We start from the raw sequence: 16,451 nt of genomic DNA, 5'->3' as shown, positions 1-16,451 counted from the left end.
TGCGTCTTCTCCAGGGTGCAGGCACATAATTAGTGGAGCCACTCCTGAGCGGCTTCACTAATTAGGTGGGTGGCCCTTCATTCTCTCGTGTGTGGCCACCCAGCGTGCACCTTAGAGGGAACTATCTGTGGACCACCTGAATGGAGCTCGCAGACCACTGGTGGGTCACGGACCACAGTTTGAGAACAGCTGGTCTATGCAAAACTGAAGTCACATTCAAGCCCTTTTTGAGGGCTTATGCTGGACTCTCTCGACATGAGTGAATTTCACACACTCAGCAAAACAGCCATTCTAATAACTGCAATGTGTGGATAGGCTAAGTGATTATGGAATTGGGGTTCTCATATGATACAGTGATCTGATCAGAATTCAGGAAATGAAATTACAGCATGATTAGGCAGTTGGTTTGAATTCTGAAATAAGGGAAGTATTCTTGGATCATTCTGTCATGGGAAAGATTTTTTTATTATTATTATTTTAACTGGGGCCAGATATTTTAATGCATAAAAATCTGGAAATGACTTAGATGCCCATCTTACATATTAGAAATCCATCAAGAGCTTCCGATACCTATGGATTAAATGTTAGAACCAAATTCTGCCTTTTGATGCATATTCTGTGCTCCCCCCAAAAAATCAATAGGTGCTTCTTATTTGTATCTAAGGATAGGATTTGAATCTTAGCATGACTAACTGGTTAGTACCAGAAGCATAACAAAACTAGTGCCAAACACAATATGAAGAGGACCCTAGAGAGAAACACCAGACTCTTCGTTTTTCATATACTGGTAAAGGTATAACAATTCCAAGGTGCCTTTTCAAACTATTCTTCTAGCAGTAGAATCTTAACTAAATCACTAGAAACCCTAAAGCTTTGGATACATGCCAACCTACTCTAATTAGCTGTTTGACAGTAAAACCGTAGACTCCAAATAACAGCAGTCTAGACAGCCTGGATATTATTACTATAGAATTTAGAAAAACCTGCTGCAGAATTCATTTAATCTTCCTGCAAATGCCTGAGGGACTGAAGAGTTCTGCTGGCCTTTAATATAATATTCCATACACCAGGTCCATTGCATAATATAGCTACAGCAAGATGTTTTACTAAAAGCCTGCCAACTTAAAGCACTGTGAAAGCAATAAATTATGAAAGCAATATTCTATACAGGCCCAAGTTTCCATAGAAATCAATATCTTCTTGATGTTGAAACCCGATATTCACACTAGCATATTTTGAGCTTTAAGAAAAGATTTGTTATTTCAGAATACAATTTTTTTATCTTTGCAACATGGAACATAGCTGTCCTTAGATCCTACACATAATCTGCTACTCACATACATCTGAAGGAAACATAGCCACCTCTGGATAAAAAGCAGCAATTTCTTAGATATGCACAGCAGCACTACTCAAGGCAGGAAGTCAAGGATATCATATGTAATTGAAACTGCTGGGGGGAATTACTGTAGCCCAAAATGGAATTTGTTCTTTTGTCAATGAGTTTTCAGGAATCCAATTTTATTTCTCATCCAAACATCTGCACCTCACACATTTTCCCATAAACAACATGATGCACTAAGACAGTTATGACTGCCAAAAGAATAGTACCATGTTCCCCTGTACCAGCCACATGTTGTAGCACCATTCGTTTCTTTGGAGGTCTTCCTTCTGATCAGATCCAGCCCTGAAACACATTCTATTATAAGAAGCAAAACTGCATAATATACTTGTAATTTAATGGCAGTCCCTCTCTCCAGGCCCCAGCCTGAGAAACTAATGAGCAGTAGTGATCTCAAAGGGCTGATGAAATGAGGCTCCTTCTTTCACCCAGGATATAGAGAAGTAATGGATATGCTCAGTAGATGCAAAAAGAAAAGGAGTACTTGTGGCACCTTAGAGACTAACAATTTTATTAGAGCATAAGCTTGCGTGAGCTACAGCTCACTTCATCGGATGCATTTGGTGGAAAAAACAGAGGGGAGATTGATATACACACACACAGAGAACATGAAACAATGTGTTTATCATACACACTGTAAGGAGAGTGATCACTTAAGATAAGCCATCACCAGCAGCAGGGGGGGGAAAGGAGGAAAACCTTTCATGGTGACAAGCAAGGTAGGCTATTTCCAGCAGTTAACAAGAATATCTGAGGAACAGTGGGGGGTGGGGTGGGGTGGGGGGGAGAAATAACATGGAGAAATAGTTTTACTTTGTGTAATGACTCATCCATTCCCAGTCTCTATTCAAGCCTAAGTTAATTGTATCCAGTTTGCAAATTAATTCCAATTCAGCAGTCTCTCTCCTAAAAACACCATCCTAGCCACTATGGATGTAGAAGCCCTCTACACCAACATTCCACACAAAGATGGATTACAAGCCATCAGGAACAGTATCCCTGATAATGTCACGGCTAACCTGGTGGCTGAACTTTGTGACTTTGTCCTCACCCATAACTATTTCACATTTGGGGACAATGTATACCTTAAAATCAGCGACACTGCGATGGGTACCCGCATGGCGCCACAGTATGCCAACATTTTTATGGCTGACTTAGAACAACGCTTCCTCAGCGCTCGTCTCCTAATGCCCCTACTCTACTTGCACTACATTGATGACATCTTCATCATCTGGACCCATGGAAAAGAAGCCCTTGAGGAATTCCACCAGGATTTCAACAATTTCCATCCCACCATCAACCTCAGCCTGGACCAGTCCACACAAGAGATCCACTTCCTGGACACTACGGTGCTAATAAGCGATGGTCACATAAACACCACCCTATATCGGAAACCTACTGACCGCTATTCCTACCTACCTGCCTCTATCTTTCATCCAGATCATACCACACGATCCATTGTCTACAGCCAAGCTCTACGAAATAACCGCATTTGCTCCAACCTCTCAGACAGAGACAAACACCTATAAGATCTCTATCATGCATTCCTACAACTACAATACCCACCTGCTAAAGTGAAGAAACAGATTGACAGAGCCAGAAGAGTACCCAGAAGTCACCTACTACAGGACAGGCCCAACAAAGAAAATAACAGAATGCCACTAGCCATCACCTTCAGCCCCCAACTAAAACCTCTCCAATGCATCATTAAGGATCTACAACCTATCCTGAAGGACGAGCCATCACTCTCACAGATCTTGGGAGACAGGCCAGTCCTTGCCTACAGACAGCCCCCCAATCTGAAGCAAATACTCACCAGCAACCACACACCACACACACAACAAAACCACTATCCACTAAGGAACCTATCCTTGCAAAAAAGCCCGTTGCCAACTCTGTCCACAAATCTAGTCAGGGGACACCATCATAGGGCTTAATCACATCAGCCACACTATCAGAGGCTCGTTCACCTGCGCATCTACCAATGTGATATATGCCATCATGTGCCAGCAATGCCCCTCTGCCATGTACATTGGTCAAACTGGACAGTCTCTACATAAAAGAATGAATGGACACAAATCAGACGTCAAGAATTGTAACATTCAAAAACCAGTTGGAGAACACTTCAATCTCTCTGGTCACTCGATTACAGACCTAAGAGTGGCTATCCTTCAACAAAAAAGCTTCAGAAACAGACTCCAACAAGAGACTGCTGATTTGGAATTAATTTGCAAACTGGATACAATTAACTTAGGTTTGAATAGAGACTGGGAATGGATGAGTCATTACACAAAGTAAAACTATTTCCCCATGTTATTTCTCCCCCCCACCCCACCCCACCCCCCACTGTTCCTCAGATATTCTTGTTAACTGCTGGAAATAGCCTACCTTGCTTGTCACCATGAAAGGTTTTCCTCCTTTCCCCCCCCTGCTGCTGGTGATGGCTTATCTTAAGTGATCACTCTCCTTACAGTGTGTATGATAAACCCATTGTTTCATGTTCTCTCTGTGTGTATATCAATCTCCCCTCTGTTTTTTCCACCAAATGCATCCGATGAAGTGAGCTGTAGCTCACGAAAGCCTATGCTCTAATAAAATTGTTAGTCTCTAAGGTGCCACAAGTACTCCTTTTCTTTTTGTGAATACAGGCTAACACGGCTGCTACTCTGAAACCGCTCAGTAGATGCTAAACAACACTCAGAGCAGGAGTAGTCTCCCATACGCCCACTGATCAACAGATAAATGGATTAGGGTTGCCAACTTTCTAATTGCACAAAAACGAACACCCCCTGCCCAGCCCCTTACCTCTCCCCTTCTCCGAGGCACTGCCCCTGCCCCACCCCTTCTTCAAGGCCTCACCCTCACTTGCTTCATCTGCCTCCCTGCTTCGCTCGCTCTCCCCCGCCCTCACTCACTTTCACCAGGTAAGGGCAGGGAGTTGGAGTGCGGAAAGGGGGTGAGGGCTCTGGCTGGAGGTGCAGGCTCTGGGGTATGGCCGGGGATGAGGGGTTTGGGGTCCAGAAGGGGGCTCAGAGCTGGGGCAGGGTGTTGGGAAGAGGGGTGGGGAGTGGCTCCAGGAGGGAATTTGGGTGCAGAAGAGGACTCTGGGCTGGAGAAGGGGCTTGGGGTGCGGGAAGAGGTGAGAGGTCCCGGCGGCACTTACTATGGCTCCCAGGAAGTGGCCGCCAGATCACTGCGGCCCCTAGGCACATGGACAGCCACGGAGGCTCCACACACTGCCCTCGCGCCCACAGGTGCCATCCCCACAGCTCCCATTGGTCATGGTTCCCGGCCAATAAGAGTTATGGAGCTGGCCCTTGGTGTGGAGGCAGCGCACAGAGCCTTCCTGGCTGCCCATGTGCCTAGAGGCTGCAAGGACCTGGCGGCCACTTCCAGGAGCCACGCGGAGCTGGGGCAAGCAGGGAGCCTGCCTTAGCCCCGGGCCCCAACTGTGTTGCCAACCGGACTTTTAATGTCCCAGTCAGCGGTGCCAACCGGAGCTGCCAGGGTCCCTTTTCGACCTGGTGTTCCAGTCAAAAACGGAACACCTGGCAACCCTAAAATGGATACATGCAACTCAGCATTCTACAGGAAGGCAGCCCCCAACCCCAGGTCTTTGTCAATATAATGTGCATGGTAATTTTTCTCCAACCCCAAATGTGACAATCAACTCAACCTTGTGCAAGAATTCCCCATGGTTAAATAAAGTAATCCCAGCTCACAGGCCTTCAGGTTTATTTTTCTTGATTATAAGAGTAATATAGTCACTGTGTGCTTTCCTCCCCTGTTGCCTTTTTCCTGAGTCTTCAACATTCCACAGACACCAGAGTGTCAGTTTATTTTTGTCCATCTCCAATTGTTTTATTCTCCTAGAACTCTAGGGCTAGATCATGCCTTTGAGGTATAAACTTGGGTGGGGTGTGGAATGGAGCTGTATCACCCAGGGGAAACTCAAGAGAGGGACTATGCCTCCAGCAGAATTTTTCTCTGAACTCTCTGATGTTCAGGGGACAGCTTAGGATACCTCCAGAGAGGTCTGGCCCCTCTGTGGGAACCAGTGTGGGGGTGGGAGGGCAAGTGCATGATCATACTTCCTCCTCACTCCCTTTGGGGCAGTGTGTCCCACAGGTAGTGTATGGAGGCATCACAGCCTGTTCTTTCCTAAGCATGGAGACATGATCATAGAGCACGCAAGGGCAGGAAAGGATCTTGTGTGTCTCTATTCCTACCCTATGTCCAAATGGGTCCAGAGATCATCTAGTCTTCAGAAAGATAATTGTATGCACATTAATAATATACAGTTAATATCCTTAATTTGCATTTACTAAGACAGTGTGCCTTTGATTTTGAATATACAGTACTGTACTACCATGCTTCCTGCCTCACAAAACTGAAATATTTACAGCAAGGCTATATTAACCATGAGGGGCGTGTCTTTCTTTACAAAAACCACAGGGTACTATTGCAGTGATCCTCTCTACTAAATGGGGCAGAGCTGAGATGGGGGCTGTGTTTCCTTAGTACAACGATATGACAAACACCTGAAAACATTTTCTATTGCTATTTATTGCTTTGGAACTTCATTCACTGCACTTCTTAGAAAATCTGAAATTATCTATTATGCACAAGATCAAATGAGAGGATAATAAATCAGATCTGTAAAACTTACTGAGTTGATGTAACATGCAACACTATTGTTGTCAAACTGTTAACAATACACTGATAAACTGTATGCACAGTTCTTGGCTTCCAGAGTAAATGCAAACTAATTCCAGATTCCTCAAAAATAAACTTGAACTCTAAGCAATTACCAGAAATCTGATTTTCTTTTTTTCTAAACAGAGCGGGGGAAGGTATAGTCAAAGCAAAACATTTTTTCTTTGTCTACGGTTGTTTGAATTTGTAAATGTAACAAAACAAATAAAAAAACCCTAATATACCTCCAGTAAAAAAAAGGAAGAACAACAACAAAAAGCCAAGTTTTAAGCTTTTGAAAAGAATGCTTCTTTTTATTAGATGCCTTTGAAATGGAAGAATTTTTTTTCTTTACTTTTTCTTTCATAAACTGAAAGCTGGCAGCATTTCTGGGTGTCTGTGGCACGAAGGTTGTTTCTAGACACTTATTCCCCGGAATCTATTACACATATTTTGCTTTATGTCCCATTTGTTTTCAAACATGAGTTATTCAGCTGATTGAAGTAAACATTTGAAAGCTGATCCTTTTGACACAATGCTATTTGATAAGGGTGACCTCGTAGAAAGTGTAACTGAGAAAACATATAGAGACTAAATGTTGTTCTAGGAAACACATCTGTAGGAATCAGAATGGGGGTGCAGTCAGAATTGGTATCTTCACATTCTCCTAGTTAAAATAAACTTAAGCTTCTAAGTGCTACAACTGACTTTTGGCACAGTCCTTAGCACGTGATAGTACATAAACTGCAGTAACCCAGGAGTCAAGAAGGCTGTGTGACTCAGAAACACACTCTGCTTTCTTCTGGTAGTAGTAATTTACTGCTGGTCTGTACCAGCATTATATTAATAACCCATCTCCACTGCACTGGCTCAGCTATTCTGGCCAGACAGTGGGGGATAGAGCCAAGGCCTTCTGCATTCCATACCTACCTGCTCCATTGAGTAGATAAGCAGGCGAGTAGCCTCATTTGCTCCTATGCAGCTGGACCCAACATTTAGGTATCCTGCACAGGGATATATGAGGGATTCTGATTCCCCTGCATGGACTCAGTGTAAATCACAATCTAGCCCCATGTTATCAATGTCCTACCATTGGGATAAATTCACAAACACTTAGTTTTTCTTCAGATGCCTTCAGGATTAGGCCCACTTTTGTTTTAATTGAAATCAGGTTAAAATCCAGTATCAAACTCACTACCCTTTATTATCAAGGATTACATCCATGGGGCCCACTCCTGCAGAACCTGTGCAAGCAAAATTCCCATTGGCTTTAAACCAGAATTGTATATGCTGCAGTATTAGGCCCATTGTTCTCTCCTATAACATAAGGATTCGATGCGTGTTCTATCAATGTGAAATCTACACATTTTTGGAAGAAAAAATATCTCTGTAGGGAAATCTCTGCATAAAGTCTGTGTTAGTTAATGACTTATTATAAAATACCTCTCATTCAAAACAAGTATATTAAATGAAGAGTGACAAATCCTTAAAGCTGGCAAAATATTAAAAGATCCCTGCTATTTATGAACTATTTAAACTACAGACATACTTCAGACATATTTCAGTATTTTTATATCAAAGCCATAAATGGGTAAATTGTTTCATTTCTTCTTCCCCTGCAATACTCTCATGCTGCATGTAGGAATTGCCTTTTTTGTAGTAACTATTTCTGGAGTTTTGGTTTACGAAGCAATGCTTATCATGTTGTATATTTGAAAACCCACAAAAGATTAGTTTTAAATGGCACATCAGAAACTTTGTGCTATACTGTGCAATCCTTTTATTCAATGTCCCATTGAAGTCTATGGGTCTATCCAGTTGAGTAAGAGGGTCACAGTAGGCACCTTAGAAAAATATTTTATTTAGAAAGTATTCTTCTTTGCTTCTTTTATTTAATAAGATACTTTCCTGACAACAAGGTCTTTGTTTCTTAAGCATCTGTCTACAGCTGCTGCTTTAATCCCCACTTCAAGTCAGTATCCTCTGTTTGTGACATCACAGTAATCTCAATAGTAATCAACTGTGAGGTCATAAAATATTGGCTTAAGACTTCAAGTGTAGAACAAGCAGCGGAAGAACTCCTAAATTGCAAAGATCCTCTTAATGAAACAAAAGTGGAGGTAAATGCTTAAGACAATATGTTTCAAATTTCCTACGATGTATTGAACATTTTTTAAAACTAGTATTATTTTCTCTGTAAAGCCCTGCAATTGCTGTTTACTTCTCCCTTTTAAAGTAAAAACAAAGACACAGCTTTCAATTAATTCATAAAAAACTCCATCTATACAATATTTGCACTGGTCTGTTAAGTCATCCAAGAATACTATGTTTAGTATATTTATAGATTTTTAAGGCCAGATGAAACTATTATGATCATCTGGAGTCACATCCTGCTTAACATAAGTCATAAAATTTTCATCAAGTGGTCATGTATGCTAGGAATACAATTAAAATACAAAAAGATAGTGCCCAAACTTGGAACCCTGACTCACAAAAGCAATCTTTACTCTAGAGAGCAGATGACCAGAATGGCATGGAATAAAAAAGTAAAATACATGCAAACATAAGGATTAGTCACATAAATAAGAGTTGCAGTATTGTGCCTATACTTTGGAAAGAGATACTTTCAGGTGTATGTGTCTACCCAGAGCAGAATAAAAAACCTGTCATCTCTAGCAAAAGGAAACTGCAAACTATACATTTCAAATAGATTGTGAGTTTAAAATTTCCAAACAGCATGTTGTGATGGAAACAGACAGGGAGTCAAGATCAGAAGGGAAGAGCAGGAACAGCATAGAAGACAGAGGAGAGCACTGGGAGCAGAAAGGGGGGTAAGATCTATGGGAAAGGGCCAAGGAATCAAACAAGAGAGCTGATTCCCAAATGCCATCAAATGACTGCTTTACATTTCTTTGAGCCATATGTTGTAAAATAACCTAGCTAGAAAAAAAATCAACCACTTTATTGTCCTGAGTATTTATCTACAGTGATATAAGTGTGTTTTCTAAAATGTTTCACAAAATAGCTACAGTCATTTCTTGGAGTTCTAAATTAATTCACCACATAGCAACCTGACTGAAAGAGGAATCCCCAGAGACACATCAAAGCCAAACTGAAGTGCCAGCATTATGTCATGTTACAATATCTAATTCTGGCAATGGTTTGAAAGTGTGTATAAGAGCCTAATCCATAGGGGTTTAGAAATGCCCTTTCAGAGGACATCAGTACACAGGATGTGCTCTAATGAGTCAAATCATTGATCCATCAAATCGTAAATCCTGCTGCTTGATGCCTAATAGGAAGTGAATTACTCTAATAGTGCAATTGGCCAATTGAGCAATGTTGTTTGTATAGGGTTAGAGGGAAAGGGGGACAACCCTTCCTGACCTCTGCAGAATTCAGGTCACTGAAGGCTAAAATTTGATTATCTTTATCTGAAGGCCTATTACGGCAAGGTGCTGAGTGCCTGTGATGGGGTACCTAACCCACACAAGGTCTGAGCAGAGAGAAAAGGTCAATTAACCCTGTGACAGGCTGCACCTGGAGAGGAGTCAGGGCTGATAAGCTATTAATTGATGATGAAGCCCAGCTGGGCAAGGGGAAGACTAAGCTGTTATAAAACTAGGAAGTAGATTGTAAGAAAGGGGTTGTGGTGTGGAGGCCTGTAGTCATGCTATAGGTTTAGAGCAGGAAAGGAGGAAACTCGGGGGGGAAATAGATGCCCTGGTTGGAGAAGTAGTCTGATAGAGACAAAGTAGGAAGCTGCTGGGAAACAGCAGCAAGGTTTGGAAAAGTGCAGATCTTGTCTGCTGGTTTTAGGATCCCTGGACTGGAATCCAGAGTAGTGGGTGGGCTGGGTTTCCCTACCAGCCACTGGGGAAGTGCAAAGACTGGGCAGTGGAGCAGAAGACAGCCTGAGACAGCTGTCCAATGGGATTTTGATATCCTGGAAGGGGAATACTATAGTGACCTGGCAGGAGGGCCTTGCCACAAAGAGGGAGTACTTTTAAATGATGAGAAAGGAGTAACCTTCTCTCCAGGGAGAGAGCGAGCTCATGTAAGATTAGGGGTGAGAAACCAAAGAAGGGTGTGTCAGAGCAGGGGTGAGCTAATCTCCAGGAAAAACCACAAGGAGGCATGTTAGCAGTGAGCAGCAAACCCTGTGTCCGTGCCATTAACTTCTAGCAACTTTAGTGGGAGTTGAGTTGCTCATCTGCTTATAGGATCAGGTCTTTAGCTTGCATAAATAAAAATGTCATTATTGATCATAAAATCACACACACACACAACCTTAAAAGAAGATACACTGTTGACTTCTATGAACCCCAAAGGATGACTGTATGCTGTGAAGTATTTCCTCTCATGTGAAAAGGAAAACCTATTATCTTGTGTACATATACAGACTAATAAAGTCATTCTTGTTGTCATATTACAGAGCAGTTTAAAAAGGAGAAGCTACTTCCTTTGTACTACAGAATCCTAAATGCCTACACTAAATACCATCTAACTCTTCACATTCTACAGCTAAATAAGCCTGGGTTTGTTTTATTTCTGTGTCAGTGTATGGGTCAGGGAGCATCTGTTTGGTGTGGGGGTGTGAGTGTGTGTGCAGCGCTTAGCACAGTGAGTTCCCCCATCTCTGACTGTTTTTTCTAGAATAAAAATCCACTGTACAGCCAGCCCGGAGTAGAGTTGATGGCAGCAGAGTTCTTTCCTGTAGCAAGTTTTAATGGGATAGTCTCAAGAGTCTTTTTCTAGACCTAATGGAAATACTGGAAGAAGAGTATTTCTTATATTTTCTGGCATGTCCAGTTTCAGTCTCAGCCAGAATCTGAAGCGCAAAGCTCAGAAAATGAAATGAAATGTAGCAGGGCATTTTAGCACCTTGAAGAAGGTTTCTTTCAAATTTATCTCTGGAAATATGTGGATCTTTATTTTTTTTTTCCAAAACTGCTTGCCCGTCAATGCTCAGGAGTGACAACATTCTTACTGTAAGGACCCTTGAATGCCATCAGGGGATAAGAGTCTTCAAGTTGTACAACACTCTGTTGACCAAATCCTTACAATGGCTTTTGCAGTTGCCTTAGAGCAAGCTGTTGCTTATAGAAATAGGGGAAGGAGGATGGATGATAAAAGAGGAAGCAAAAAGACACCCCCGAAAAAAGGGGTTTTAAGGGTGGAAACAAAGTGAGAACCTTTATCGTAAGCCAAATACTGAGAGGCACTATTTCACAAGAAAGTACTGTAACCGATTCTCTTGGTTGAAGCCAGGGAAAATGGGCTACAATGTCATGTCATACACCCTTGGGAAACTGAATCACTAAAATAAAGTGCATTTCTGCAACTATGCTACAAGCTGTAAAAATGTTGCTGTTCTCAGTGCTGAATATTTACATTCCAAAAAAAGGATTTACAGACAGCTACACTATTTCTTTAATGAGTCATAACCAACTTCCTTCTTAGTTGATTAGGAAGTGGAACTGAAAGACTGCTTTGCAAATTCAGAGTAAGAAATGTTGTTGAAAAGTCTAGATAACCATTGCTAGCCCCATGTTTATCACATTTTTGACCATGCACACTCCATGGAATAAAAAATGCAGAGAAAAATGTGTTTAAGTGGTTGGCTCAAATTCTGATCTGTTACACCCACATATCTGCATTGAATTCAGGGGAGTTGCATGAATATACGTGCAGACAGAATGTATATCTTTATTTTTGGTCTCTGTATCTAGTTCTTAATTTCATGTAAAGTAACATTTACAACATTAACTTTATTGTGCTGTGCAATACCTTTGTCACTGTACAGCCCCGTCTTAGAGTTGCTAACCAAGAGGTGACAGTTTGAGAGATTCACACAAAGTTTGTATTCTGTTTCTCTTTCTTTGAAAATGTCTTACTTCAAGGGATGAAGGGATGTAGGGAGTTCAACATAGAGTAACAAAGGAGAGGTAGTGGAATGGAGGTGTTTGCATATCGGGAGAAACTGACACAACAGGGATTAATTATTTTTGGGATAAAATAGCTAAGTGGTGGCATACTGATAAACCAACAACCCTGGTGACTGAGAGTGCCAAGGGAAATTTTCAATGACGGTCATCCCACCCCTCAAGAGAGGCTACGATTTTTTGAGTGTTTGCATGGGAATGTCTTAACCTTCCTTTGACACAAAAAACTTCTGGAAGTTTAAAATATAAAAATGTTTAAAAATACATAGATAAGAGGTGGTAGAATTATAATCAAACAGCTCCGGAAATGTTAGGCCCCTGGCTTGCTTCAGTAAGCAAGCACAGATGATTTAACCAGACATTTCCACACATTTCTGTGTTAGCAGCCCCGGTATTTATTTTAAAAACAGCTAAACATGATACTCAGCAACACTCTTCTGAAACATGAAAAGACTCTTCCTGGTCAATAACAGGTAAGACAAAGAGAGAAATACTGGGAGGTTTTGCAGACCACACACAAACAGAATGTCAATGGTACTGGGAATTAAAAGGCAATTTTTTTCACAAAATATGTAAGAATGAGCTTATGACTAGTGTATTATTTAAACTAAAATCTAAACTTACTTGTAAAACATCAACAAAATAAGCTACAATCAAGTTGTCTGCTTTCTTTTACAATGTGTCCCATTTTCTTATGCTGAATTCCTTTTATTTGCGTACATGCTACTAAACATGATCATGGCAACTTAATAACATGGAGACAAATTGTGGGATTTTGACCCAAAAATGAGTAAATTAATCCTGCAAAGGAGTGCCCACAGCAGGACCCAAAAGAGCTTTCACAAGCCTGATGTAGCCACCCATGCAAATTATTCTTGTCAGACAAATAAATAATCTGAGGAGAGGAGGTAGCATGGTGACTACAGGTAGATCCATTTGCAGATGCTAGAAAACCTGGCTCAACCATCAGACCCATTAGCCCTGTCCCAGAATACTGCTCTTCAGAAGAAAGTGGAGTGTGAACTCTGTGGCTTTTGAGGGAAGCAGAGTCATAGCACAATACCTGCCTGCCACATTGCCTCTCCCAGCTGTAGAGTCTCAGGCATACATGTTGCCTAAAAGCCCATGGGACTAATCCTGGCTTTATCTGTCCTATGGTGATCAACTCTGTATGTGAAAGGAGTTAACTATTTATCTGCTCCTTTACTCTATTCTCATTGTCCAGCTTTGATTGGCAGAGAACAGAATTATAAAAGAAACCAAAAGAGATTTATGACGTCAACCTGTTAAACTTTTTTGTATAGGGATACTGCCTAGAGAGACCTCATTATTAGGAGTCACACATTTCCTTAAACATATGCATTTCACCTTTTCCACTTCCTGACCTGTCAACAATAGAAACAGGTATACACTCTTTTTGCTAAAGCATATTTCAGTTACTGGGAAAAAGAGTGAATCAAATGAACAATGTAATCAACCGAGATATACAGAGTACCCTCGAGACCTGATCTCCTTACACCACACCTCCTGCACATCCCCCACAAAAAATGGCTGGAATTCACCTTGCTGCATATGGTTAGCCCAGAACATCAATTTGGAGAGAGAATGAGAGAGTCGGAGTGATTCAATATCCTTCATTGTACCAAATTTGCCTATGAAGTCCATAAAAGCTTCTATTTTAACTTTCATCAGGAACTCTACTCACCACCAAATCATTTAACAGCAATTATTTAATGCTAGACTTTTACCTCAAAAACTTCTTCATCCAGAATTCTGGTTCCAAAGACCACGATGCCTTTGGTATCAACAATTGCTCGGTCACTCCTGTCGAGTGGTTTTGTAGTTTTCTTTTTACAGTCAACAATCATGGTAACACTTTTCTTCTCCACGCTGATAGCTACTCGATACCACCTAGCAAAAGAACACAGCTCTTCCATAAACTGTTTTTAAAAATAGACATAAATTCAGAGTTCCAAAGCAAGAAAAAGTTATTACAAGTTGTAAGCCAATCAAAAATTGCACCTACTACAGTTCGTAAAAATCTACACATCAGGATTTTTTTTTCATATTTTATCTTCTCATTTTAAGAACTAACACTTCCTTTGGTGGTTTATTTTAAAAAGGGCTGTAAATAACTAGCATATAAAATAAAAATAGAACAGGACTAAAAACTAAATAAAATATGCTTGCACAGAACTGAATGGAGCAGCATTTAAGTCCCAGTCCAGCAAACACTTAAGTATGTGCTTAACTTCAAGCACTTATAGCCTGATCCAGCTCTCACTGAAGTTAAGGAAAAGATTCCCATGGATTTACATGACTATGTGTGTTGATGGATCAGAACCTTACTGCAATAGTAATGCATAAAACAGACATCTATAATAAATAGGTTAGGTAGTTCAAATGACTGAATATCTGATGTACTTACTAGAAAAGCAAAAGCCAATCAGATTTTGAAATTAATAAAATTGAATTTAGTATTTTATTTGTTAAAGTCAATCCATAATCCATGCAAGACAGCATAATACAACATCCTGAAATTATATAATTAAGTAATTTGGGAATTCCCCTCCCCCCCAAAAAAAGTTCTATATATGTAAAATTGCTGCAAGGAGATAGTTTGAGAGAGGGAGATAATTTCTTCTATGTGATACTTACAGATTTGTGCACTGTATCAAGCCCATACAATATTGTCTCCTGAAGTGCTGCTTTAGGCACAAGGAATCTGACACAAAGCCCACTGATGTCACTGGAAAGACTCCCATTGACTTTAATGGGTTTGGATCAAGTCCAAGTTGCCTTTCTCGGTATTATTGCCTGTCTAAGAACTTCAGTGTGTTCAGATTAGTGCTAAATAAACTGTTTGCAATACTTCATTAGATTAATTAACTCCCTTTCTGTTCATGAATGATCTGAGAACAGACTTTATTTTTGTGAATTTGTTTGTTATTCAAAATTATTTGAGGAAAGATTGAAATATATTTGCACGAGCCAATGGGTTGCTTATGAATGACTCACTATTATTAATGCTTTGCTAGTCACAATTCACTCTTTGTACTCTCTGATTGGTCACCTAAGTCACATGTCCAGCCTCCCTGTTTGGATGACTCCCAAATGTAGAAAGAACTTTCAAGATGAAGGCACAAACACTTCTAGCATTAATACTTGTGAAAATACTTATATAGACATATTTACAATTTTTGTTAACATTCTTGCAAAAATTGTTTTGTTTGCACAAATATTCACAAAGTGAATAAAAATGGGTTGTGAATACTGCTAGAGTGAATTACTTCTATTTGAAAGACATTCATTCATGAATAATTTTGCAGTATTTGACCAGCTCTAGCATATACTGCACAGCACTTTGTTATCATGACAAAAGACATGCATTAGTTTAGTGAAACTATTTGCAATGACAAGCTAAATACCTGAGTATCAGAGAATCTTTACATATGACATGGAGTGACCAAAGCACAGCATCTCTGATTTGCAAAGGCAAGAAGTGTAAGAAAAAATATGTGCTGTTAATGAGATGCAAGATGAGTACCAGAATTATATAATCTTGGCTGGCAGTTACAGCCATGAAGGGTGTCCAAATCAGAGAGATGGCATGGATCATTTTTAAAGGGCTTTTATATATCAAAGGGAACACCCTGAAGCAATAGAATCTTACTGGTTACCAGTACCACAGAGCCAGAAGTGGAATTCTGTGTTTACTCTGGAACTCAGTTAAACATTATAATTTTAAAAACAAATGGTTTCGCTGTCCTCAGGCTCACTTGATTGTTTAGACTTTTTTAATTACATTTAAATTTTAGGACAAAACATAGCTCATTGTTGCACTACGTTCTATGTGGGACAGCTGAGCCTGAAGCATAATATCGGCCAACCACCCCAAGACCTGCAGGGGCCAAAAGCAGGAAGAGGCCACTCGCTTAGTCCCAAGGGAAGGATTGCCTCACATCACTCTGCATCTACCTCTTGGTGAATTCAAAAGTAGTATCCACTCTCTGTTGGGAGCATGCAAGCTAGCCCTTTAAACCAACTCTGAGTGAAGCTCATTTGATTTCTTTGTTTTTATCAGAACCTCAACACGTTGGGAGAAATTCTGGCTCTCCTGAAGTCAACAGAAAAACACTAGTGAGGGCAGGATTTTACCCCTTGTTTGTTATATAGAGAAACAAAGTGAAAATGGCCTGCTGCTTCAGTTTTCCTGCTGCCAAGGGGAACACATATCATTTTTTTGAGCCTTATGAAGTGGTATTGTGCAGTAACATGGAAGCTAGTACACAATTTAACTTTTCCTTTGGTCTTTCATGTTATTCTTCAGTAACTTATAACCCTTAGTCTTGTCATTATATGTGAATTTATTTGTCCTCCAGCCTGCAACATTCTTTCCTTTCCTGTGTTTA

General features: G+C 40.5%; 1 protein-coding gene across 1 annotated transcript in view; it reads right to left on the bottom strand.

Annotated features, from left to right (window-relative positions):
- The window catches only part of COL11A1 (collagen type XI alpha 1 chain), a 240,499-nt gene that overhangs the window by 183,570 nt on the left and 40,478 nt on the right, over positions 1-16,451 (bottom strand). Inside the window, exon 4 of the mRNA XM_038414607.2 lies at positions 13,788-13,950. Within this exon, the coding sequence (XP_038270535.1) occupies positions 13,788-13,950 (163 nt within the window). The remainder of the gene's footprint in view (positions 1-13,787; positions 13,951-16,451) is intronic.

Source organism: Dermochelys coriacea, chromosome 8 (assembly GCF_009764565.3).
Source record: "Dermochelys coriacea isolate rDerCor1 chromosome 8, rDerCor1.pri.v4, whole genome shotgun sequence".
NCBI lineage: Eukaryota > Metazoa > Chordata > Testudines > Dermochelyidae > Dermochelys > Dermochelys coriacea.
This window is presented reverse-complemented; position numbering and strand designations above follow the sequence as displayed.